Source organism: Felis catus, chromosome F2 (assembly GCF_018350175.1).
Source record: "Felis catus isolate Fca126 chromosome F2, F.catus_Fca126_mat1.0, whole genome shotgun sequence".
Taxonomy (NCBI): domain Eukaryota; kingdom Metazoa; phylum Chordata; class Mammalia; order Carnivora; family Felidae; genus Felis; species Felis catus.
In genome coordinates this window covers 34359895-34386400 of record NC_058385.1, presented here as the reverse complement: position 1 = coordinate 34386400, position 26506 = coordinate 34359895, and the positions used below count along the sequence as shown (strand labels likewise).

The 26506-nt window shown below is 38.0% G+C and overlaps 1 protein-coding gene across 3 annotated transcripts in view; it reads left to right on the top strand.

Annotated features, from left to right (window-relative positions):
• The window catches only part of CNGB3 (cyclic nucleotide gated channel subunit beta 3), a 149046-nt gene extending 123048 nt beyond the window's left edge, over positions 1-25998 (top strand). For 2 of the 3 annotated variants that reach the window (XM_023248538.2, XM_045049867.1), the window contains 3 exons: positions 22592-22738; positions 23200-23374; positions 25681-25998. In XM_023248538.2, coding sequence (XP_023104306.2) covers positions 22592-22738; positions 23200-23374; positions 25681-25941 — 583 coding nt within the window. In that variant the 3' untranslated portion in view covers positions 25942-25998. The remainder of the gene's footprint in view (positions 1-22591; positions 22739-23199; positions 23375-25680) is intronic. The other variant, XM_023248539.2, reaches the window with a different exon arrangement.
• The last annotated feature ends 508 nt before the right edge of the window (positions 25999-26506 follow it).

The following is a 26506-nucleotide window of genomic DNA, read 5'->3' as shown; positions in this document are numbered from 1 at the left end:
AAATGGCAGTTGCAAGGTGTCAATTATCTTGTCCAGGATAACATAGCTAAGAAGTGAAAGGGACAATATTCAAAACTGAGCTTTATGACTTAGGGTCCAGTGATCGTCCCACCACACTAGATAAGAAAGATGTTCATCCAAACTCTGATTTCATACCTACTAAGAAGTTACATATTCAGGGTTCCAGAGATGTGGATAATTTCAGATGACTTCATGTTATGTGGGGTTACCTTGGAATGTTGAAGTATGTTATTTCTCTGTTGATAATGTGGCTTCTCTTTTTTAATTTTTTCTCCTTGCTTAAAACAGAGTGAACACTTCTGTGAGGGTCCTGTTTTAGGGCAGTGATGAACATACTTCCCAGAATATCCAGGATTTGAGTTCTTTGCATGTTTCCTATTTCTTCCTTACTGTGAATCCTTGCAAAAGTGATTTAATATTTTAGTGACTTAATAACCACTGTAATCTTCAGGGCCATAAAACATGCAGCCGTCTAATCTGAAACACTGCAGAAATTAATTAGCTGACCCCTCCCAAAGGTTGAGTACTCCCTAAAGAATAAAATCTTATAAATAAAAGTATGTTAATTGCTGATATTATCATCACAGGAGGAAATACTCTAGGAATAGAATCCAGGTGCTGCTGAGCTACAATTGAAAAGAATCTTAGATTCTTGACAGGAGTTTCTCAAATACAGCTCCTATTACCCATTTGGTTTCTAAGGCCAACTTGAAACCAGTAGAACAGACAAGCTCTAAACTTGTTCAATAGTCTGGTTGATTCAAGCAAAAGGGAGCTTTTTTGCCTTGATTCTCCTCTTGGCTATAGTTGAGGAGAAACAGGATGCATCTGGCTCTTTCCAGATACCCACAGGCTTCACAGGCCCACAGCTGTCATATGCCCCTGGAACTCTTGTTATTTATTCCAGTGATGGAGGCATGCCTGCCAAACATCTATATACTGGAAAGATCTGGTAATCGTGTTTACTACTCAAAAATGCTGTGACCTTTGTTAAAATGAGCTACATCCAACACTATCATGTAGCTATTTAAAGATGGTTCTTTTTTCTGAGGAAAAAAATAAGAAAGAAAAGAATTGAGGGCTTTCAAGGACATTATATATTAATCTAAAAGAGGAAAGCCCTGACTAAAATATAGATTTACAGCCTGTCATGGAGAAAATGCAGGCCACACTTCCAATTAGTATCTGAAGAGTGAAGACACCCCAATTTTAATAGAGAGACCTAGGGTTTGCCAATGGATGGTCTTGTATTAGTTCTGACTCCATTGTTTTCCTTACATATACACTAAGTGCCAAGTCTTATTCACCAAATGTATTTAACCACTTCCTATCCTCCCTCTATATCTCACCATTCTTGAAACACATCTGGACTTTTACCATTGGTATTTCTATTGTGATTTCAGTAGAATTCCCTACTGGTTTCATATCTCTTTGTAATGTCCGCCTTCTGAAAAATACCCATTCACTCTTCAAGACTCAATTCGTACCCCTTCCCCATGTGCATGTGCTCTCTCTCTCTCTCTCTCTCTTTCTCTCTCTGTCTCTCTCTCTCAAAATAAACAAACTTAAAAAAAAATACAGGGGCTCTTGGCTGGCTCAGTTGGTTAAAGTATCCGACTTGGGCTCAGGTCATGATATCGCAGTTCATGAGTTCAAGCCTCACATCAGGCTCTGTGCTGACAGCTCAGAGTCTGGAGCCTTCTTTGGATTCTGTCTCCCTCTCTCTCTCTGCCCATCCCCTGCTCACACTCTGTCTCTCTTCTCTATTTCAAAAATAAATAAACATTAAAAATTTTTTTTTAATTCAATAAGCCAATGACATCACCAAGATGGCAACATAAGTTCTTCCTGATTTGCTTCCCCTCACAAGAACAACTAACAACTATTTAAAAACAAAACATCACTGGGGCGCCTGGGTGGCTCAGTCAGTTGAGCGACCAACTTCGGCTCAGGTCATGATCTTGCAGTTTGTGAGTTCAAGCCCCATGTTGGGCTCTGTGCTGACGGCTCAGAGCCTGGAGCCTGCCTTGGATTCTGTGTCTCCCTCTCTCTGCCCTTCCCCGCTCATGGTCTGTCTCTGTCTCTCAAAAATGAATATTTTTTTTAATTTAATAAATAAAAAAAATCACTGAGAGAATCCTAGAACACAAGGGTAAGTCTGCAACACAGGGACCAAGAGCCTGAATTAGAAAGGTAAGAGAAATGACTACACAGTGACCACATTGCCCCTACCTGAGGCTAGCATAGCACCAAGCAAAGTGGTCTCCCCTGAGCCTCCAGTTCCTCCATTGTGAAAAGAGAACCCAAGGAGGACAACCATCCCCAGCCCCCAAGCATTGTGGGAGCCCATACTCTGATCTTTCAACATGGGGATTGCAGGAGAATCCGTGAGAATCTGTGGGTCTCAACCACTAGGAATCTGACTGTGATGGAGAAGATGGGGGAGGTTTGCAATAGCCAGTAAGTGGATCTTGGCAGACTAAGTTCATACCTCCCGTGCTCAAGTAGTAATCCCAACCAGTGGGTTTACTCTTCTGCAGAAACAAATCAGGAATGCATTCTGACCAGGGAACTCAATGAAGTACGGATCTGTCTGATTCAGATCCCCAAACAAGGAAGTTGCAGACCCTAGAGCCCCATTTGTCTTTGCCCAGGCAAGGAGCTTATTCACAGTCCCACCCACTGTGGAGAGTCTTCTGGCCCCATCTGGCCAGAAGGGCTAGTGACAACTCCTGGAAGCAGTGTGGGCCAGTGGCAGGCAGAGTCGGGCAGGCAGAAATGAATGCCTGCAGAAAAGCCAGTACCAGGCGTGGAGCATTCTCATGATATGCACAGGCAGAGGGATTGATTCTTAGCTAAGGCTAAGGGTAGCCCCCCTCAAGTACAGAACCTGTTTGGGAAATTTTGAGTAGCTTAGAGCAGTCCCTTCTCCTCCCACTCAGGCAAGGGAGCTAAGACATAGCCCCAGCTGCTGTGGAGAGTGTCATCTGGCCCCATCTGACCATTAAGGGCTGGAGACAACTCCTGGAAACTATATTCAAGTCACTCAGTCAGGGAGAACAGGTATTGCTGACAGTTTACAAAACAAAGCCAGTGGGCCTGTTTGATCAGGGAATTTGGGGTTCAGGTTGGCTTGAGTTAACAAACAATGAACCCTACCTGCTTCTAAAGCTGCTTTTCCTGCTGTACCCAGATTGGGAATCTAACTCACATCCCTGATATTGGTGACTACAGCCTTCAGCCTGTCCAATTAGGGAACCTAACCAGAGCACACAGGAAGCTCCTTAGCCCATTCAACTGTCCTATGTACAGTAGCACATGAACAGAGAGTAGAGCCTACAACTTCCCCCATCTACAGAGAAAAACCAGAGGCTTCACCTAACCAAGGAATTCAGTACACACTCTGGTCTGATTCAGGAACACAATGACTGGGTCCCATCCCACTGCCCTGCTACATCAGAGAAACTAATTTATAGTCCCACCTACTACTGAATATAGTACCTACTCCAGACTATCTAGTAAGCCTGAACAGAGAATCCAGGCAATCATGGAACCCATCCTACAGCCTCACTTGGATAGGAGTCGTATCCAACTGTTCTCAGCCAATGGCAGAGTCCCTCATCTCTATCCTTACAGTTTGAACGGTTGCATCACACAAAAATTGACTGTAATAACATGACTCACTTGCCCAAGGACATAACCAGCAGACACCCAGAAACCCAAACTGAATTGGTTGGTGAAGAACTCTCTCTGCCAAACCAAACTGTGAAGTCTGAAAGTGGAGCCCAATTATTCAGATGTGCAGATAATAATATAAAAAATCAAGGATCAGGAAAAATAAGGTAAATATGACACCACCAAAGGAAACTAATAAAACTAACTGACCCTAAGGAAATAGAGATCCATGAGCTGTTAGACAAAGAATTCAGAATAATCCACCTAAGGAAGTTCAGTGAACTACAAGGAAACACAGGCAGACACAAAACAATGCATAAACAAAATGAGAAGTTCAGTAAAGAAACAGAATGATCAAACAAAAAAGCAAACAAATATACAAGAGTTGAAAAATGCAACAATTGAACTGAAGAATTCAAAAATGGTTTAAAAGTAGATCCAACCACAACAGAAGAATTCACGATCTGTAGGATAGGACTTTGGAAATTACCAAGTCAGAGAAGCAAAAAGGAAAATGAAAAAATGACAAAAGTAAAAAAGGCCTACAGGAATTATGGAACGCAATGATGTTTTGATGCTTTAACCCTTTATCATTATATAATGACCTTCTTTGTCTCTTCTTACCATTTTTAGCTTAAAGTCTATTTTGTCTGATACAAATATAGCTACACTAACTCAAAAAGATATCTGCAACCCCATGTTCATAGCAGCATTATTTACCATACCCAAGACATGCAAATAACCTAAGTATCCGTCAATGGATGAATCGATAAAGAAGTTTTGTTCGTATATATATGAATGTTATTCAGCCATAAGAAATTCTGCTCTTTGCAACAACAAGGTTGGACCCTGTGGGCATTATGCGAAGCAAAGTAGGTCAGACAAAAAGAAAAATACTGTATGATCTCAGTAAGAGAAAGAAAGAAGGAAAGAAAGAAAATATTCATAGAAAAGACTTGTGAAGGGTGCCTGAGTGGCTCAATTACGCGTCCTACTTGGTCTCTGGTCATGATCACGTGGTTCATGAGTTCCAGCCCCGCATTGGGCTCTCTGCTGTCAGCATGGAGCCTGCTTTGGATCCTCTGTCTCCCTCTCTCTGGCCCTCCCCAACACATTCATATTCTCTCTCTCTCTCTCTCAAAAATAAAACATTTAAAAAAAGAAAGAAAGAAAAGAAAAGACCTGTGATTACCAGAAGCAGAGGGGAGGGGGATTTGGAAAAAGGTGGTCAAAAGTTACAAACTTCCAGTTACAAATAGGTACTAGGGTTGTAATGTACAAAATGATGACTATAGTTGACACTGCTGTATGATAGATAGGAAAGTTGTTAAGAGAGTAAATCTTAAGAGTTCCCATCACAAGAAAAATTTTTCATTTTTTTTCTTTGTTTCTTTTTATTGAACCTATATAAGCAGATGAATGTTAGTTAAACCTAATGTGGTAATCATTTTATGATATATGTAAATCAAATCATCATGCTGTATGCCTTAAATTTATACAGTGATACATGTCAATTGTTTCTCAATTAAACTGGAATTTTAAAAACTATACAATAATTATTGATTTTCATTGATATCCTGAAATATTAAAAAATAATTTTAGGTGTATTCAGTAATTTTTAGTTAATGAATTATGATGTTTAAAAACAACAGAAAATTACACCCAGGACCCCCCTACAGCATAATGTGAAGTACCTGAAAGAAGGCCATGCATGACATGGTAAACAAGAGTGGCAAACAAGAAACAAATTGCTTCCTTGAAGAGCTTTACAAACCAATGAGACAGGGCAATAAAAGATTCCAATACCAGGTGATAAAATGTATAGATTGCATCCAATGATGAAATATACACAGGACGTTATGGAGTACAAAGGCTTCACAAGGACCAATGTATCTGTTGGATTTGGCAATTACTTGAGTTTATTTGAGAACTTAAAGAGAACATTTCAGTGCTCCTCAAATGGCAAATACAGACAATAATGCGTGTACAAAGGTCAATCCTGGTAGTCCCTGCTGTAGGATACATAAAGGATTATTCACATAATGCCTGGAGTGGGTTGCATGGTGGCCCACACAAAGATGCATCCATGCCCTAAACCCTGGAACCTATGAATGTGACCTTACTTGGAAAAAAAAAAGGGGGGGTAGCTCTTTGCAGATATAATTAAGTTAAGGATCTCAATATAAGATCATTCTCAATTATCTGGATGGGCTCTAAGTCCAATGACAAATGTCCTCACATGAGACAGAAGAGGAGAAGACATACAGACACAGGAGGAAGAGGGGAAGGCCATCTGAAGACTGAGGTGGAAGTTGGAGTTAATGCAGCCACAACCAAGGAAATCCTAGAACTACCAGAAGCTGAGAGGCAAGAAAGGATTCCTCCCTCGAGTCTTTGGAGGGAGACCAGCCTTGACAACACCTTGATTTTGGACTTCAGGCCTCCAGAATTGTAAGAGAATGCATTTCTATTGTGGTAAGTCACTGGTTTTGTGGCAGTTTGTTAAAGTAGCCCTAGGGAACAAATACTAAACTCTCTAAATTGTTAACTTTAAAATATTTTAGTGGAAAAAAAAGGGCATGCTTGTCACCTCCCTCTACTCACCCTACATGGCCAGTGTACTTCCAAGACCTGTCGATCTCATCTCCTCAGTATGTCTCCAATAATTTGCATTTTACCATCTCCACTGATGGTACCTTGGTCCAACAACCTCCACCTCTCCTGGACAACTGCAATGGCTTACTCTGCATCTTTCACTCCAATACCATCATCCTCTACAATCCATCGTCCACTTTGTAGCCAGAGGGATCTTTTAGAAACACAAATATGATCATACCCCTGCTCTTCTTATTAAAACAATTTAGTGCTTTTATACTGTTTTTAGGAATAAGAACAAATTTCTACCCTGACCTACAAGGTCCTACAGAGCGTAGCCCCTGCCCACCTCTCTACTTCACCTTGCCCCCCACCCCCTGGGCCCTCTTTCATTCAAACTTCAGTTCCCTGAATATGCCACATGCTGTACAGCCATGGGGAGTTTTATGCACATCCTGTTACCTTTGTCTGGACACTTTTCCCACCTCCTTTACTTAGTCTCAACTTCTTTCCAAACTTCCTAGATTCTCCATAATAGAGACTTTCCAGTTCTCCTTGCTATATGCTCTGGTCAGGCTATATTCCTCTCTTCTGAGAAGTTATCTTTGTAATTATGTCCTCATTGGTGCATTTATTTCTTTGATGTCTTTCTTCCCTACTAACTTGTAAGTACCAGGACTGCTATGCACGGCTATGCCTGTTGTGCTCTGCATCAAGATGTCCAGTGAGGGACCATAGTCCACTCCCAACTCATGATCCCTGCTATTGTGCTCTTCCTCATGCATGGATACCCGTTACTTTGCAAATGGGGGCATTTTTCTGGCAAAGCTTTGCACCCATAGGACTTCATGTTCCCAGAGAAGCTACATTTTTCTAAATTGCACAAAGGCATAGGGATATCCCAGGAATAATAGTATACACCACATTTGTTTTGCTCTGTACTCAATTCCCAGCCTTTAGGGCAGTTCCTGGCCCACATAGTACCTAATAAATAGTTATTCAATAAATAAGTGAATGTAATTATCTATCTTTGCAAATGTACTAATACACATCCATTTTTGTCATGAATATGCATATTCAGCCTTGTGCCCTTTTAGTCAGTTTTTATTATTAAGAATAGCACTGCTATGTTTATCTTTATAAAATTACTTTGCTTTTATTTCTTTGAGGTTTATTCCCAAAAGTGAGATAACTAGGTCAAAACGTAGAAACATTTCTATAACTCTTCTAATATATGAGCAGATTATTTTCCAGAAAAATTGAATCAATTTACAATTCAACACGAAATGTATAGCTATTTTTCCCTAGCATCCCTGACGTTACTTTATTATTCTCATTGGTTTGGCATTTTAATAGGTTGTTTTAATTTGCATTTCTCTAAATAGTGCCTGGAAAATAATAGGTCCATAAGAAATATTTTCTAAATGAATTAATCTTCTATGGACCTATTTATTTTCATAAATATGGTCATTTATTTACCTTCCATATTTCTTTTTTTCTTCACTATCCTTTTTCCCTCATTGAGTTATTGAGTAGAATTTAGGCATTGATACATTCTTATATATTTTAGATAGTGTGGTTTTCATTTAAAATATGTAAATTCTGATGTTTCACTAGTTTTATTAGTCAAATCACCCATTCTGAGGACTCCTTTTTGATATTTATATCATTGTGAAAAAGCCAAAAAATTTGAAAAATAATTTTAAGCCTCTTTTTCCCTGTAAACCATGTTTGCCTCTTTCTCCTGAACACTCAGTTTTTAAATCTATTTATTTATTTTGAGAGAGAGAGATGGCATGCAAGTGGGGGAGGGGCAGAGAGAGAGGGAGAGAGAGAGAATCCCAAGCAGGCTTCACACTGTCAGTACAGAGCCTGATGTGGGGCTCGAATTCACAAACCACAAGATCATGACCTGAGCTGAAGTTGGACACAACCGACTGGGCCACTCAGGTGCCCCTGAACACTCAGTTTTTTAAATGGGAATACCAAGGGAGACTCCTAGTTCTTTTGGACTATGTTAATTCCATATTCTTACTTTTCATGAGAATAATTCTGTTATGCCTTCCCCCTCCCTCAACCCCTTTCCTAAAGACAGAAAGAGTTAGTTACATTAGACTTATGAGCAAGGGTAAGAAATCTTGATTAATTGAGAAAAAAATTCTTCATTTCTATATTTTTCCTATCTCAAACTTGTAAACACAACCTGTGTTAAAAATACATATTTGTGGGGCACCTGGGTGGCTGTCAGTCAAGCATCTGACTTTGACTCAGGTCATGATCTCACGACTCATGAGTTCAAGCCCCGAGTCTGGCTTTGTGCTGACAGCTCAGATCCTGGAGCCTGCTTCAGATTCTGTGTCTCCTTCTCTCTCTTCCCCTCTCCTGCTCTCTCTCTCTCTCTCTCTCTCAAAAATTAATAAGCATTAAAATTTTTTTTAAATACATATTTGAATTTTCATTATGTCCTTTTGTAGATCATCTCTTTTGATTGTGTAATACTTTTTGCTTATAGCAAAAAGAAAACCTCATGTAAGTTTCACAATATTCCTGTGAACAACTATATTATCAGTACCATTATTTAAAAATGTATTCAAATATCATAAGGATGCCTCTTAAAGAAACTTTGTCCCATGTCTTTAATTCTATGAAAATCGAGGTTCCTTACCACCATTTGGAACAGTAGGAAAAGAATAAAGATTCTGATAGTCAGACTTTGGCACATAGCTTATAATGCCAGCCTGACTGGCTTCTTCTCTTATTTTTCCTAATGTCCATGGGAAAATATGTGTCATTAAAATAATGAAGACTTCATTAGCAGCACTAGAGTTCATGTATAAAGAAAAGGTCTCTTGATTAAAGTCAGCTCTAGTCTTACATTTGAGTTTCAATAATGAAACTCATATTTGTTTTTGAATAAGTCACTTCACTGATTCTGGACCTAAGTTTCTATGTCAGCAAGTAGAAGTAAGAATGTGCTTCACCAGATTGACATGGTCATCAATATATGTCATTGTTAGCTATTTTGACTTCAAAGAAACCCTTAAACAATCTACTTTCTAGTTTGTTTGATAGGGTGTTTTTGAGTTAGAGTATCAATGCAGAGTATTACCCTAGGCACTTGAACAGATATAAAAGTAAACAGGGTATGGAATAAAATGTACATGTTATTCTTTCTTTCCTCCCCACATCCTTAGGATTTTTACCTAGATTCTTCATTGTTCATCCACTTCCTCTGAGGCCAGTTCAACTCTATTATCAACACCTTCTGGGGTAGAAGAGACTACCTGTTTTCTATCTGTGAAATCTAAACTCTCTAACTCTGATGAAAATCCACACATACAGATTTTTCTCAAAGTATTTTACAAAAGAAAAAAAAATTCTAGGTTAACATATGTTTGCCTTGCAGTAGTTTTATGAAGATCAAAGTAGCCACAAAGAGCAAGCAGCCTGGGCAGAGGTGATACTAGAACATCTTCTGATATTTGCTCACCTACAAAAGTTTTGTTAGAATTTATTTTTAGTGAAGTCATAAAAATGTTCAAGCAACAAAGTGTTTTCCAATGACACTGAAAAGGATAAAAGAGTACCTCAGAAAAAGGCTACATGGGTGATCTAACCTCCTACCCTCTAAATATAATCCACTTGGAAATTTGCTTAATGAGAACAGATATTTGAAATTTTAATCTCTTACTCAGCATTGGATGTGGTACTCTTTCCATTGACAGTAGTCAGAGTTAGTTTTATTTCTATTCTATGAAATTATTATATATGGGAAAAAATGCTCTTAAACTAGAAATATTTTTATTTTAGGAATCATTCTCATTTTTTACATTTAAAGCATTTGTCATTTTGAATTGCATATATCTGTTTAAAAAAAATCTGTGTGGGGGATGCCTGGGTGGCTTAGTTAAGTGTCCAACTCTTGATTTTGGCTCAGGTCATGATCTCACTATGGGATCAAGCTCTGGGCTCACTGTCAGCATGGAGTCTGCTTGGGATTCTCTCTCTCCTCATTCTCTGCCCCTCCCCCACTCACACATGTGCTCTCCCTCACTCTCTCTCAAAATACATAAACATTGGGAAAAAAAAGAAATATGTCTGGGTTTGCATCCCAACTCCACAACTTATGAGCTGTGTGACTCTGAGGAAGGTACTCAGCTGAGATTTCATTTCTTCATCAGTCAAAACAGATTAATAATGATATATAACTATCCATTACATTGGAAAGCATTATATGCATTAATACATAAAAAAAGAACTTAGAAAAATACCTGACTCATAGTAAGCACTCAAAAACATTAGCTAGTAATATTATTATTAATATTTGCTAGTCTGACAACCCTCACTCATACTTATCCCACTTCTAGATTATAAACATTTTATGGGCAGATGTTAATCATCTTTATAGCCCCCGAACTTAGTTTAGTATCCAGCTCATTATGGAGTATACTATTTTTACACACTCCTAATTTATCTCTAATTTCTTTTTTTTTTCTTTTCAATTTATACAATGATTCCTTACATTCTCCTGCATGATTGGTCTCTCAAGCTCATACAAAAACACTATTTATCAAAAGCCCAGCTGAGAAAGGCAATGTTTAAGAGGGATTATTTGTTCTCTGGATATCGTAGCTACAACAAAGAGAAAGCAGGGTATCTGCATGCCCCTTTCCCTGCTACAGAATTATTCTTACTGAACTGGACTTTGGAGTGACACGGCCTTATTGAGGACTGTATCACAGTTTAACAAATTTGTATTTGCATCTATCATAAGAAAATGAAGATGATGTCCACCATTTTCAAGTGGTCTCTCTACTAAGCCCTTCAGGAGATATTTTTATCTGTCCTAAAGCTAAAATTAATCCACTCTTATGGTATAAAAGACTTAAAGTCAAGTTTGAAGCACTGTTATAGCAAAGTTTACATTTTTGTATGGATCCCATTTTATGTCTCCATTCTTGTTTTTCTTTTGTTCTTCCATTCAATTTATGCTCAATTTATGTGTTCTCCTTATCTGTGTGAGGGCTTTCTTGATACGCTAACTCTGCTAAAAAGGGCTGTGCAGGCTGTGCACTACACAACTCCAGGGAGTTCCAGTTACATAGTCTATGTATGCAGAGCACAATTTATGATGCCATATGTGGCAACCCTGGAAAACAACTGAGAATGATTGACTGACTAGGGACCATATGAATATTCTAGCTCTTTGTGATTTATACATATCACATATATATGTATTACATATATGTATATTATATGTGCATAATGTGCATATATGTATATGCATATGTACACACATATGTACACACATATATTATCTCCATGTTGCTATTTATTCCTGACATTTAAGGGTTTTGCACATATAGGTCCTCTCATCCTGAATATACATTGTCTCTCTGACATTCACACAACTGATTTCACTCAATTATCCACACACTAGAACTATATATAGTACTTCTAGTACTATGGTGGTTAATTTTATGTATCAACTTGACTGGACTAAGGGATGCCCAGATAGCTCATAAAACATTACTTCTGAAGGTATTTGGGAAAGAGATTAGCATTGAATAGACTGAGTAAAGAAGGTCAGTCTCACCAATGCAGGTGGGATCATCCCATCAGTTGAGGTACTAAATAGAACAAAAAGATGAATAAAAGGCTAATTTGCACTCTCTGCTTGAGCTGACACATCCATCTTCTCCTGCCCTAGACATCAGCTATCAACACCCTTGGTTCTTGGGCTTTCAGATCCAGACCTGGATTTACGCAATAGGCTTCCTTCTCCCTTCTCCCCTTCTCAGTCCATTGGACTCGGATGGAATTACACCACCAACTTTCCTTGTTCTCCAGCTTGCAGATGGCAGATTGTAGGACTTGTCAGCCTTCATTAACAATTCCTATAATAAATATCCTTTTATATATATCTGTAAATATCCTATTTGTTCTGTGTTTTTTTCTGGAGAACTCCAAGTAATAAAATGTTATTATTACTTTTTACAGTTACATACCACAAATCAGGGTTTAAAATTTCTCAGCCAGGAATTTTACCTGATAGCAGCTTCTTATGATTAAATATCAGGAGTCTATAAGCACCTATTTCTCCTTGAAAATAATCATATACCTATACTGGGTAATAAAAGATGGCCTTGTTTTCTAAAAGAGTGATTAAGTAAACTGCTTAGAAATACATGCAATAAATGCTAACATTATCTGGTTCCAAAGTCTATATTCTTTCCACAAATACCAGGTTTTAATAATTCTTCTTTTGCTCTACTTTATCTCACTGTACTGAATACGTGGTACATGCTTAATAGTTACATTTATTGGAGTGAAAATCAAAAAGGTCCTTAAGTTATTATCTAAGGTCACAGCACACAGAGGTGGATCTAGAATTAGAATCCATTTCTTTCTTTCCTGAGCCATTGCTCTGTTCGCTATTTTTTTTTTTTTTTACCTGTGGACATCTACCATTAACCTCAACTATTTGTCCTATAGCACATGCTTCCAGAAACTCTGTATGGGGTCAGGAATATTTAGGTATCTTCTTACTAAGCTATTTAATGCATGAAACTTTCCATTGGTGGAATGCTAGAGAAGCATTTTGTGGACAGAAGAGGAAAAAAAAAGATGCTATTTTAAACGTTGCTGAGAGAGTTTGGGCAAAATCCATCTGGCAAACAGACTATTTCTTCCGTTCAAAAACTCATCAAGCACTCTAAACGTGTAACCTGTAGGCAAGTTTAATTAAAGCTTGAGAAATCTCAAAATAACCTGACATTTAAATATGTTATTTCCGTTCTGCTCTCATTGTCTGACACACACAGAGCCATTCTCAGAACCAAATTAAGCTCCCCAGTGCCATCTCGCCCTGCCTAACTACTGGATTACCCTGTGCACAAGGAGACAGGAACATGAATGAAACAGGCTCATTCTCTCATTGTCCTTCAAATACCAATATCCATTTCATAGAGAGACAGGTAAGAAGATAAGATATGAAATTGGATGAATAGATAGATAGATAGATAGATAGCTGGATAGATAGACAGAAAAAGGTAAAATTCATCTCTCTTCCTTAAAAAAAAAAGATGAAGGCAGAGTTTGTCTTGAGGAGAGCCTCAGAAAAGGACTAAAGAAAGTGTTTTTTGCCGTGGAACAAGAAATTTTTTAAAAATTGGACAAAGTAAGTAGGCATTAACATAGGCAACATTTATGGATTCCAAATATATACTTTGGGTCTTGGGGGAATGATTCCAGTTCTGGATCTAAGTTTAATAAGTTCAGGTAACAGACCCTGTTTGATGCCTTAAGGTGGCCTAGCATTAGGTTTTCTTCCTCTTCTTTTTCTGCCTTCTCTGGTTTTATTTTTTGTTTTATTTTTTTTGTTTTGTTTTGTTTTTGTCTGACTTCATTTATTTCTTTTTAATATATGAAATTTATTGTCAAATTGGCTTCCATACAACACCCAGTGCTCATCCTAAAAGATGCCGTCTTCAATATCCATCACCCACCCTCCCCTCCCGCCCACCCCCCATCAACCCTCAGTTTGTTGTCAGTTTTTAAGAGTCTTTTATGCTTTGGCTCTCTTCCACTCTAACCTCTTTTTTTTCCTTCCCCTCCCCCATGGGTTTCTGTTAAGTTTCTCAGGATCCACATAAGAGTGAAAACATATGGTATCTGTCTGTCTCTGTATGGCTTATTTCACTTAGCATAACACTCTCCAGTTCCATCCATGTTGCTACAAAGGACCATATTTCATTCTTTCTCGTTGCCATGTAGTATTTCATTGTGTATATAAACCACAATTTCTTTTTCCATTCATCAGTTAATGGACATTTAGGCTCTTTCCATAATTTGGCTATTGTTGAGAGTGCTGCTATAAACATTGGGGTACAAGTGCCCCTATGCATCAGCACTCCTGTATCCCTTGAGTAAATTCCTAGCAGTGCTACTGCTGGGTCATAGGGGAGGTCTATTTTTAATTTTTTGAGGAACCTCCGCACTGTTTTCCAGAGCGGCTGCACCAATTTGCATTCCCACCAACAGTGCAAGAGGGTTCCCATTTCTCCACATCCTCTCCAGCATCTATAGTCTCCTGATTTGTTCATTCTGGCCACTCTGACTGGCATGAGGTGATATCTGAGTGTGGTTTGATTTGTATTTCCCTGATGAGGAGAGACGTTGAGCATCTTTTCATGTGCCTGTTGGTCATCCGCATGTCTTCTTTAGAGAAGTGTCTATTCATGCTTTCTGCCCATTTCTTCACTGGATTATTTGTTTTTCGGGTGTGGAGTTTGGTGAGCTCTTTATAGATTTTGGATACTAGCCCTTTGTCCGATATGTCATTTGCAAATATCTTTTCCCATTCCGTTGGTTGCCTTTTAGTTTTATTGATTGTTTCCTTTGCTGTGCAGAAGCTTTTCATCTTCATGAGGTCCCAAGAGTTCATTTTTGCTTTTAATTCCCTTGCCTTTGGGGATGTGTCAAGTAAGAAATTGCTACGGCTGAGGTCAGAGAGGTCTTTTCCTGCTTTCTCCTCTAGGGTTTTGATGGTTTCCTGTCTCACATTCAGGTCCTTTATCCATTTTGAGTTTATTTTTGTGAATGGTGTGAGAAAGTGGTCTAGTTTCAATCTTCTGCATGTTGCTGTCCAGTTCTCCCAGCACCATTTGTTAAAGAGATTGTCTTTTTTCCATTGGATGTTCTTTCCTGCTTTGTCAAAGATGAGTTGGCCATACTTTTGTGGGTTTGGTTCTGGGGTTTCTATTCTATTCCATTGGTCTATGTGTCTGTTTTTGTGCCAATACCATGCTGTCTTGATGATGACAGCTTTGTAGTAGAGGCTAAAGTCTGGGATTGTGATGCCTCCTGCTTTGGTCTTCTTCTTCAAAATTACTTTGGCTATTTGGGGCTTTTTGTGGTTCCATATGAATTTTAGGATTGCTTGTTCTAGTTTTGAGAAGAATGCTGTTGCAATTTTGATTGGGATTGCATTGAATGTGTAGATAGCTTTGGGTAGTACTGACATTTTGACAATATTTATTCTTCCAACCCATGAGCACGGAATGTTTTTCCATTTCTTTATATCTTCTTCAATTTCCTTCATAAGCTTTCTATACTTTTCAGCATACAGATCTTGTACATCTTTAGTTAGATTTATCCCTAGGTATTTTATGCTTCGTGGTGCAATTGTGAATGGGATCAGTTTCTTTATTTGTCTTTCTGTTGCTTCATTATTAGTGTATAAGAATGCAACTGATTTCTATACATTGATTTTGTATCCTGTGACTTTGCTGAATTCATGTATCAGTTCTAGCAGACTTTTGGTGGAGTCTATTGGATTTTCCATGCATAATGTCATGTCATCTGCAAAAAGTGAAAGCTTAACTTCATCTGTGCCAATTTTGATGCCTTTGATTTCCTTTTGTTGTCTGATTGCTGATGCTAGAACTTCCAACACTATGTTAAACAACAGCGGTGAGAATGGACATCCTTGTCGTGTTCCTGATCTCAGGGAAAAAGCTCTCAGTTTGTCCCCATTGAGGATGATGTTAGCTGTGGGATTTTCATAAATGGCTTTTATGATGTTTAACTATGTTCCTTCTATCCCGACTTTCTCGAGGGTTTTTATTAAGAAAGGGTGCTGGATTTTGTCAAATGCTTTTTCTGCATCAATTGACAGGATCATATGGTTCTTATCTTTTCTTTTATTAATGTGATGTATCACGTTGATTGATTTGCGAATGTTGAACCAGCCCTGCATCCCAGGAATGAATCCCACTTGATCATGGTGAATAATTCTTTTTATAAGCTGTTGAATTCTATTTGCTAGTATCTTATTGAGAATTTTTGCATCCATATTCATCAGGGATATTGGCCTGTAGTTCTCTTTTTTTACTGGGTCTCTGTCTGGTTTAGGAATCAAAGTAATACTGGCTTCATAGAATGAGTCTGGAAGTTTTCCTTCCCTTTCTATTTTTTGGAATAGCTTGAGATTGCCTTCTCTGGGTTTAAGTGAGCTTTTTTCATGATTTGATTTTCTCTCCTTTCTTAGCATATCAATTATACTTCTTTTCAATATACAGCTTGCAATATACAATTTAAACTAATCTAAGTCTCCCTTCACAGAACACTAACTGCAGAGCAGGAACCTTACACAATATCCCCAATTCTTCCCTACCAGTCCTTAAGGCATTAATGTCATTCATTTCACTTATCCATATACTATAATCACCTAATGCATCATTATTTCATTATTTAAAGTTATCTTTTAGATCAATTAATAATAAGAAAAACTAAGATTTTAGTTTGATTTTACCTGTATTCTTTTCCCAGTGTCCTTCCAGTTTTGATGTAGACCTGAGTTTCTAACTATATCATTTTCTTTCTTCCTGCAGAACTTCTTTTTAACATTTTTTGCAGAGTAGGTGAACTAATGTTGAAGCCCCTCTGCTTTTGATTTTCTAAGAAAATCTTTGTCTCTTTTTCACTTTGGAAGGATAATTTCCATGTACATAGAATTCTAAGTTGCTGCTTTTGCTTCTTTCTTTTTTATTACTGTTTTTATTTTTATTGAGATATAATTGGCATTTAATATTGTGTAAGTTTTAGGGATAAAACATATTGGTTTTAAAAATTCATTTATGTTGCAATATGATAACCACTATTGCATTAGCTAACCTATATCATGTCACCTAATTATAATTTCTTCTTTGTGGTAAACACAATTATGATCTAATCTGTTAGGAACTTCAACACTGTATTTCACTCTCTCTTTTTATTGGTGTGGCTTCTCATGAAAAGTCTGCTGGTTCTTATCCTTGTTCCTCTTATAGGTGTTTTGTGCCTGTCTAAACCTATGAATAACCAATGTGGCTGGACTGGCCCTTGTAGTTTTTATTAAGATTGTAAGATGCAGGGCATCTGGATGGTTCAGTCAGTTAAGCACCTGACTCTTGATTTTGGCTCAAGTCATGATTTCACAGTGCTCTGTCTCTCTCAAAATAAATAAATAAATAAAAACTTTTAAAACTTTTTAAAAAGCTCCCCAGGGGAGCCTGGGTGGTTCAATTGATTAAAACATCCAACTTCGGCTAAGGTCATGATATCACAGTTTATGAGTTCGAGCCCCACATGGGGCTTTGTGCTGACACCTCAAAGCCTGGTGCCTGCTTCAGATTTTATGTCTCCCTCTCTCTACCTCTCCCCCACTCTCTGTCTCGGTCCATCTCCAAAAATAAATAAACATTATTTTTTTTTTAAATATTGTGAGTGGCTCCTGAGTGGCTCAGTTGGATAGGCATCCACCTTTGGCTCAAGTCATGATCTCATGGTTCATAGGTTCGAGCCTCACGTGGGCTTAGAGATACCAGTTTACAGCCTGGAACCTGCTTCGGATTCTGTGTTTCTGTCTCTCTCTGCCCCTCCCCCACTTGAGTGCTCTCAGTCTCTCTCTCTCTCTCTCTCAAAAATAAATAAACATTTTAAAAAAAAGACTGTAAATGCTCTTCAACAACAACCAGAGGAAAATTTGAAAAAATAAGATTTATTACTTACAAGACCTGGAAAATTACACAGCACACCTGGGGCCACACAGTGAGGTTGCAGATAGAGAGAGGGAGAGTGTATGGGCCTGGGGTTCTACTTTTATTGGGGTTGAGAATGGAGGCCTATTAGTGAGCTCATTTGTGAGCTCACTAATGGTGAATTTAAGACATAAGAGCAGGAAAATAAACTCAAAATGGATGAAAGACGTAAATATAAAACAGGAAGCCATGAAAATCCTCGTGGAGCAAGCAGGCAAAAGCCTTTTTGACCTGTGCTGCAGCAACTTCTTACTCAACACGTCTCCAGAGGCAAGGGAAACAAAAGCAGAGATGAACTACTGGGACCTCATCAAAATAAAAAGCTTCTGCACAGCGAAGGACACAATCAGCAAAACTAAAACGTGACCAACAGAATAGGAGAAGATATTTGCAATGACATATCACATAAAGGGTTAGTATCCAAAATCTATAAAGAACTTACCAAACTCAACACCCAAAAAACAAATAATCCAGTGAAGAAATGGGCAAAAGACATGAATAGACACTTCTCCAAAGAAGACATCCGATGGCCAACCAACACATGAAAAAATGCTCAGCATCACTCATCATCAGGGAAATACATATCAAAACCACAATGAGATACCACCTCACACCTGTCAGAATGGCTAACATTAACAACTCAGGCAACAACAGGTGTTGGCGAGGATGCAGAGAAAGAGGATCTCTTTTGCACTGCTGGTGGGAATGCAAACTGGTACAGCCACTCTGGAAAACAGCATGGAGGTTCCTCAAAAAATTTAAAATAGAACTACCCCACATTGTACTACCTGGTATTTATCCAGGGGATACAGGTATGCTGTTTTGAACAGGCACATGCACCCCAATGTTTATAGCAGCACTATCGACCATAGCCCAAGTAAGGAAAGAGCCCCAATGTCCAACAACGGATGAATGGATAAAAAAGATGTGGTATATATATACAATGGAGTATTACTCAGCAATCAAAAAGAATGAAATCTTGCCATTTGCAACTACGTGGATGGAACTAGAGGGTATTATGCTAAACGAAATTAGTCAGAGAAAGATAAATATCATATGACTTCACTCAAATGAGGACTTTAAGAGACAAAGCAGATGAACATAAAGGAAGGGAAGAAAAAATAAATATAAAAACAGGGAGGAGGACAAAACATAAGAGAGTCTTAAATATAAAGAACAAACAGAGGGTTGCTAGAGGGGTGTGGGAGGGGGGATGGGCTCAATGGTTAAGGGACATTAAGGAAACTACTCCTGAAATCATTGTTGCACTATATGATAACTAACTTGGATGTAAATTTAAAAAAAAAGAAATGAAGTATAAAAAGAAATAATAAATAAATAAATACATACATACATACATACATACATACATACATACATACACAAGACCAGGAATTTAAAGTGTGGGAAGAGAAAGAAACAAGTGGCCCAATTGTCAGTTATCAAAATTCACCAAGGTCTCTAAAACAAAGGAACCTCAGTGAGGGAAGGCAGTCTGACTCTATATAGTTGGGTGGCTGGCAATGTGTTTGAGATCATCATTGAAATAGCAATCAAGCTTAGGTCAAGCACTTGCATTACAAAACAAGGAATAAAACACAACTATCAGGGTTTATACTACAATAGGCAGGATGTTTTCCCCCTCTGTCTCTTTTCAAGATTTTTCTCTTTATCTTTGGTTTATCACAATTTGAATTTGATATGTGTAGGATGTAAGGAGGGTGGTATTTATCATGCTTGTCATTCTCTGAGCTTTCTGGATCTGCATTTTGGTGTCTGTACTTAATTTTGGAAACTTCTTGGCCATAATTACTTCAAATATTTTTTCTAATATTAGAGGATGGTGCATGCTTTTGTATATATCTTATGTATATGTATACACAAAAGATACATATATATTTATACTTTTTGAAATTATCCTACAATTTTTGATGTTCAGGGCGGGGGGGGGAAGCTTGTTTTTTTTCTTTTTTTTTTTCTCTTTGCATTTTTGTTTGGGAACTTTCTACTGACCTATCTTCAAACTCATCTGTTCTTTTCTTGGCCCCATGCAGTCCACTAATGAGCCCATCAAAGTCATTCTTCATTTATGTTACAGTGTTTTTGATTTCTAATATTTCCTTTGAATTTATCTTAGAATTTCCATCTCTATGCTTACATTTCCCATCTATTCTTAAATGATGTCTAATTTTTCCATTAGATCCCTTAACATATTAATCATAGTCATTTTAAATTCTCTGAGAATTCCAGTATCTTTGTCATATCTCACTCTGATCCTCATGCTTTCTTTGTCTCTTTAGGCTGTGGTTTTCTTGTGTTCTTAGTGTGGTTTATAATTTTTTGTTGGAAGTTGTACATGATGTAATTAGTAATTGGAACTGAGGTAGATATGTCTTTAGCATGATGTTTTATGTTAATCTGACTAGGAGTTGGACTGTATTTAATATTTGCTGTAGCTCTAAGTGCCAGAGCTACCAAATTTTTCTAAATTGCCCTTGTTTCCATCCCCACCTTTTGACTTTGGCTTTCCCTAAGTACACTTCCTCAGAGAAAGTCTGCATCCTGCAGCTATAATCCACTGTTAATATACAAGAGCCCCATTAGTACAACGATAAGATATGGGGGGAATCTATAATCTTATAATTAAATCTCAGTCTTGTAGTGGATCTATGCTCCCGCGATGTGACCTGTACAAGTGTTTCTTAGCTTGCTACCCACCTTAGGTAATAAGACAGGAAGGCTAGAGGGATCTGGGGTGGGAGAAACACTTTTCCTTTGGGTGGGATAAGGCTCTGGTAGTCTTTTCCCCTAGATAGCAGCCCTTTGTTGTAGAGAACAAATGACCTCTGGGTATATTTTAAGATGATTAATCATCCTCTTCTACTGCCAGAGCCACAAGCAGATCTTTCTTGGCTCTTAACCATGAGAACATGGTGGGATTCCTCAAGGATTAAACCCAGGTATTAGTCCCCATAATTTTGACCCCCAAGAGTTTCTTGATTATCCACTCTCAACCTAGCAGTTTATAAAAAGTACCATTTAAATTTTTGTAGCTGTTTCAGCTCCAGGACTTCTGTTCCAGGTAAGTAGATCTGGCTGTGGCTGTCTGGATTCACCTATCTCTCCAGATTTGGAGGAGAATTTACCCTGCAACCTCAGTTCTCTGATAGATCCAAGAAATGTTATTGGTTTCCAATTTCTTCAGCTTTTTTTTTTATAGTAAGAATAAAAGTGACAACTTCTGAAACCTATGTTAGTTTTTTATCTTATTAACAGGCAGTGGAATGTTCCTTTTTCTGCAATAGTCAGAGAATCACACATTATCTAATACAAATCTTCAGACATAGGACCCATGCAAGTTCTCATGCCCCCAAAGGCAGGGCTGTGAAAATATGAATATTTTTATTGCCAAGTTGCTTTCTCTGTCCTTTCTACCCCCAAAGATTGTGTTTTTATTAATGTGAGCCTTCTCTCTCTGTCTCTCTCTCACACACACACACAAATGATAAAACCACAACTATTTTTTCCTAACTGATTGACTCCAAGAGATTAAATCTATTGTGTTATCTTTGCAGTGCAAAGCCTGTAGTGTTTTTAAAGCATTTAAATGTGTTTTTTCTTGTCTTGTTTTAAATACCAACCCTTATTTTCCAGATTATTGGTGAATGATATAATTTTACCCATTTTTTTATTCATTCATGTATTCTTTTATTCACCAACTATTTGTTCATCACTTCTCAAATACAAAATGCCCAGCTATGTCTCTGAGAGATATAAAGCCCAGAATTCACTGACACTCCTAATGGGAAGTTATATGTGAAGGACTATACTACAGAGAGGTTACAATACTGAGAACCAAGACGATTTGAGTGTTAACTAGGAGAAGAGATTGGATTTACCAGATATAACCAGGGCACCATTAAGATTTGATGTCAGATCTATATCAGACAGAACCCAGGCAGAAAACAGAAAGTACACTCAAACAAGGTAATGAAGAAGACTTTAAAAAGGAACTATTGACAAAAATCAATAGAAGGAAATTGGGAGAAACATCAGTATATCCAAAAAGGGATGGTGTTGCATCCTGGAGCTAGCAACAGCAAAGAAGTTTTTCTGCAGCTAGGCCTGAAGGGGGCAAGAGGAGGGTACATTACCAGAACCAAGACAGAGCTATAGAGAATCATACTTCTAGAAGATGGCCACATGTCAGGAGCTGTGGATGTTGGTGGAGAACTATAGTTACTGCTAACATAAGCTCTGGCAAGGAATGAACAGTGGAATAAATGCTCCAACACCACACTCCTCCTGTTTTCCAATTTCCTACTGCTATTTCCCATTGGCTGAACTCAGATGCAAATCAGAGGGCAGACCTCCAGAGGTCAGCTTTCTGGGGAGCAGAGAGGATTGGGAAGGATGAAAAGTGAATCTGGAGGAGCAAACAGAAGATACCCAGTTCAACAGGAGTTTGTGCCTCTGGAATCTGGGAGGGAGAATCTCACGGGGCACTGATGGCTACAAATCCTTCATTTGAAGTGGGAGGTATAGACAAAACATGTTGAAAACTGTTGCCACTTCCATCACCACCACATCTTACTTCTTCCACACAAACACCTGAACTCTCACCTTCACCTCTCTGAAGCAGTGTAAATCTATTTTTTAAAAGATCTTGGTGAAAGGAGAGTGAAACTGGTGGCAAACATTCACCTTTCTATCTACAGCCTCCTAGCAGCAAGAGGAGGAAACCGTCGAACTGCCAATGTGATAGCCCATGGGTTTGCCAATCTTTTAACTCTGGACAAAAAGACCCTCCAAGAAATTCTAGTGCATTATCCAGATTCTGAAAAGCTCCTCATGAAGAAAGCCAGGTACAACCTTTAAAACCTCATTAGAAGGGCACCTGGGTGGTTCAGTAGGTCCAGCATCTCTTGATTTCAGCTCAGTTCACAGTCTCACAGGTTCATGGGATTGAGCTCCATGTTGGGCTCTGCACTGACAGCACAGGGCCTGCTTAGGATTCTCTCTTTCTCTCTCTCTCTCTCTCTCTCTCTCTCTCTCTCTCTCTCTCTCTCTCTCCCTTGCCCGTTCCCCCCATTCAAAATAAATAAGCTTAAAAAAAATTAGAGTTGGTTTTACACTGTAATATCTAAGAGGAGAACTATATTATGATGGCAGCAATCAACTTTCTCCATAAGAAACATTCAACAAACAATTGTTTATACAGATATCCATTGAAAACTTCACAGATTAGGAGACAAGACAGTGTCTGGTAGGTTTTTCCAGAACTTTTATGGTACTATCTAAAATAGCCTTTCTCTTCCATCCACAGTGTGCTTCTAAAGAAGAAGGCTCCAGGCACAGAGGAATCCCCTCCAAGAAAAGGACTTGCTTTTCTCTTCCAACCAAAACAAAAGACACCCAAAATGTTTAAAGCTCTCCTGGGAGGCACAGGAAAAGCAGGTCTTACAAGACTACTCAAAATGAAGAAGGAACAAACCATCCAGGTAATGAGGCAGAGTGAATTGAGGGCTGTAACAGATCATTGAACTAAGTATACCCAGACAAGCTCCTACTCTAATTCCATTTCAAATACTGGGACAGTTTGGATGCATCTAATGTGAATAATTACTACTTTATTTATAGCACTTATTATTGTCTAAACTATATCCTCATATTTCATTACATTTAATCCTCACAGTTTATTATAGATGGTTTTAATATATATGTATATACAAACATTCAACTCTCATTATCTATATATTCTATATATTCGCAAATCTGCCTATTTGCTGAAATTTCTTTGTAATCCCAAAATCAATACTCCATGTGGTCATTTGCAAACATACATATGTGCAGAGCAGTGAAAAATTTAAGTTGCCCAATGCACATGTCCCCAGCTGAAGTTGAGCAAGAAGACAACTCTACCTTCTTATTTCAGTTCTCACACTGTAAACAAGTGATTTTCATGATCTATTTAAGTGCTATGTTTTCCTTATTTTTGCGGTGCATAGTGCTGAAGTTCTGTCTAGTGATCCTAAGCACAAAAATTTCTGATATGCCTTACAGACAAAAGACATGTGTTAGATAAGCTTCATTCAAGCATGAGTTATAGTGCTGTTGGGCATGAGTTCAATAAAATGAATCAACAATATATATTAAATAAATGTCCCTAAACAGAAATACTCATAAAACAAGGTTATGTATTGATTTGTTGACAAAAATGTGGCCAGAGCCTCATACGAACCAAATCCTGCATTACCCCTAGGAGCAATGGTTCAGTATTTGCTAATTCTGTGTTTGTGGCAGCTGTATAGAACAAAACTACCAGGAATAATGAGAATCAATTGTTTATGTATAAACATACATATACACCTATAAATATATAGCACATTTTACCAATGAGCCACTTTCACAAATATTCAATCACTTACATATCACAAATGTTTAAACCCAGAAATAATTTCACAGATTTTACCCAAACCCTTCATGTTATAGATGAAGAAGCAGCTCAATTTATTTGGATAAGTTCACAAAAAGTGACAGAGCGAAAACTATTACTCAGGTATTCACACTTGTAGTCCTATACTGAGCTGCCTCCCAATTCCTAGAAATGTCAAGATACTCAAATGTTACAGTTTTTCTGTCTTTATTTTCATATTTCTTTGATTCTTATAATAAGTCTATGGGGCAGCTATTGAAAAACAGAGCAGGGATGCAGGTTTTCTGAATCTAGTCATGTTATCTCTTAAACTGTAAGAAATGGCTGACTGGATCTTTCAGAAAATTAGTAAAGCAAATATTATAAACCAGTCACACTCAAGAGACTAAAACTTGCCTCTTCCTTTTCACAGAGAAGCACTATGGTGAAAATTAGGGATACAGTGTAAGCCAAATCAGCATAGAAATAATAATCTCTGTAAAGGTTCATGAGTTCCAACCCCGTACCTGGCTCTGCACTGACAGTGCAGAGCCTCTTGGGATTCTCTCTCTCTCCCTCTCTCTCTGTCCCTCTCTTTGCCCTTACCCTGCTCATGTGCTTGTGCTCTCACTCTCTCTCTCAAAATAAATAAAACTTTTTAAAAAATTAAAAAACATAATAATCTGGGTAAAAGACTTACAGGGTAAAGAAATATGTGTCAACATGTTAAGTAAGTTTCTCAACTTTATATGTGCCATTCATACCTAGTAAGAGCCTCTCTTAAACTGACCCCAAATATAATCAGCACAGAGCATAGTATGTTTTTTTACTATGAAACTTCTACAGATGATACTAAGCATAATAGTTTCTAAAACCATATAGCTCAACCACCCGTGGGATGAATAAGACTGTATGAGGAAAGAGATATGAGTTTCTCCCTGAGGTTCTCCCATGAGCTTATGCAACAGGAAAACAGGAAATACTTTCTGTAGTATTTTTATGGCATTTGGTTAATACTTTTTTATTAGAAAATAAATATTTAAAATTTCATCTTCATAAAATAAATAAGTACATATTTTTAGAGCAAAGAGTCCTAAGCACTAAGTCTAATAGTTCAGTGAGCATGAGGACCAATAGGAAGAGAATTCCTTGTCAGGGACAAAAATGCAGTCCAGAATTACACTGTCAAATGTGACAGCTCAGCCTCCTTCTTCAGCACATCACAAAGCTGTCAAATGATAGTAGAATGCAAGGCAGACATGATTCCCACATTAACTTAATTCAGACAGTCTTTGTCTTGGTGGTGATCCTTAGCCATTGAATATTAATCATAAGACTCCAACGTCCTTGATTATGATTTCAAAACCAACTTTTTGTAACTACTTCTTCCAGGAAAAAAGTGAAAACTCCAAAGAAGGAGAGCGTAAAGGAAGAGAATATGAAGATAAAGGAAGAGAACCAGTAGAGAAAACACAGGACAGCTCCAAATGTAGAGCAAATTCTGTTACAGCAGAGGAAATGCCCCAGTCAATTAGAAGGGCAGCTTTACCCAGAGGAACTACTCGTCAATCACTCATCATCAGTATGGCTCCTTCTACAGAGGCTGGGGAAGAAGTTCTGATGATTGAAGTTAAAGAAAAGGCTAAACAATAAGTGTTTGATTATCTTTAGATGTAATCTAGTTAATTCCCAAAGAGATTGTACCCAGGATTGTAGCTTAAATTAATGAGGGGAAAAGACCTTGCCAGGACCCCTGAGAATCCATAGACAAATCCCTGGCTTAGTTTCTAGAACTTATGTGAGAGTGTGATCTTATGCAGTAGTAATAAGAAGATTATTTCAAAACCATCCCTATTCTCCATTGTCATTAGCTTTGTGCAATTGGTATTTCTCCTAATTTTATGTAGTAAGGTTTTTTTCTCTTCCATTCTTTCTTGATGATGTTTCTTCCTCCATTTTGATTAGCTTGGGATTGGCCCTGAAGTGATTCACTTACCTTTTCTCTTGTGTGTGTGTGTGTGTGTGTGTGTGTGTGTGTGTGTGTGTGTGTGTGAAAGTCTTGCATGGTACTGTTATTTCTCACTTGTAGGGGATTATGAGATTTCAATAAAATGTCGAAAATAAAACATCAGGTGATTTCCATTCAAGCAAGGATGATGAGTCATTCAAATATCATATCAATCCAGCAGTTGGAATTGAAGGGAAGCAGGGATAACGG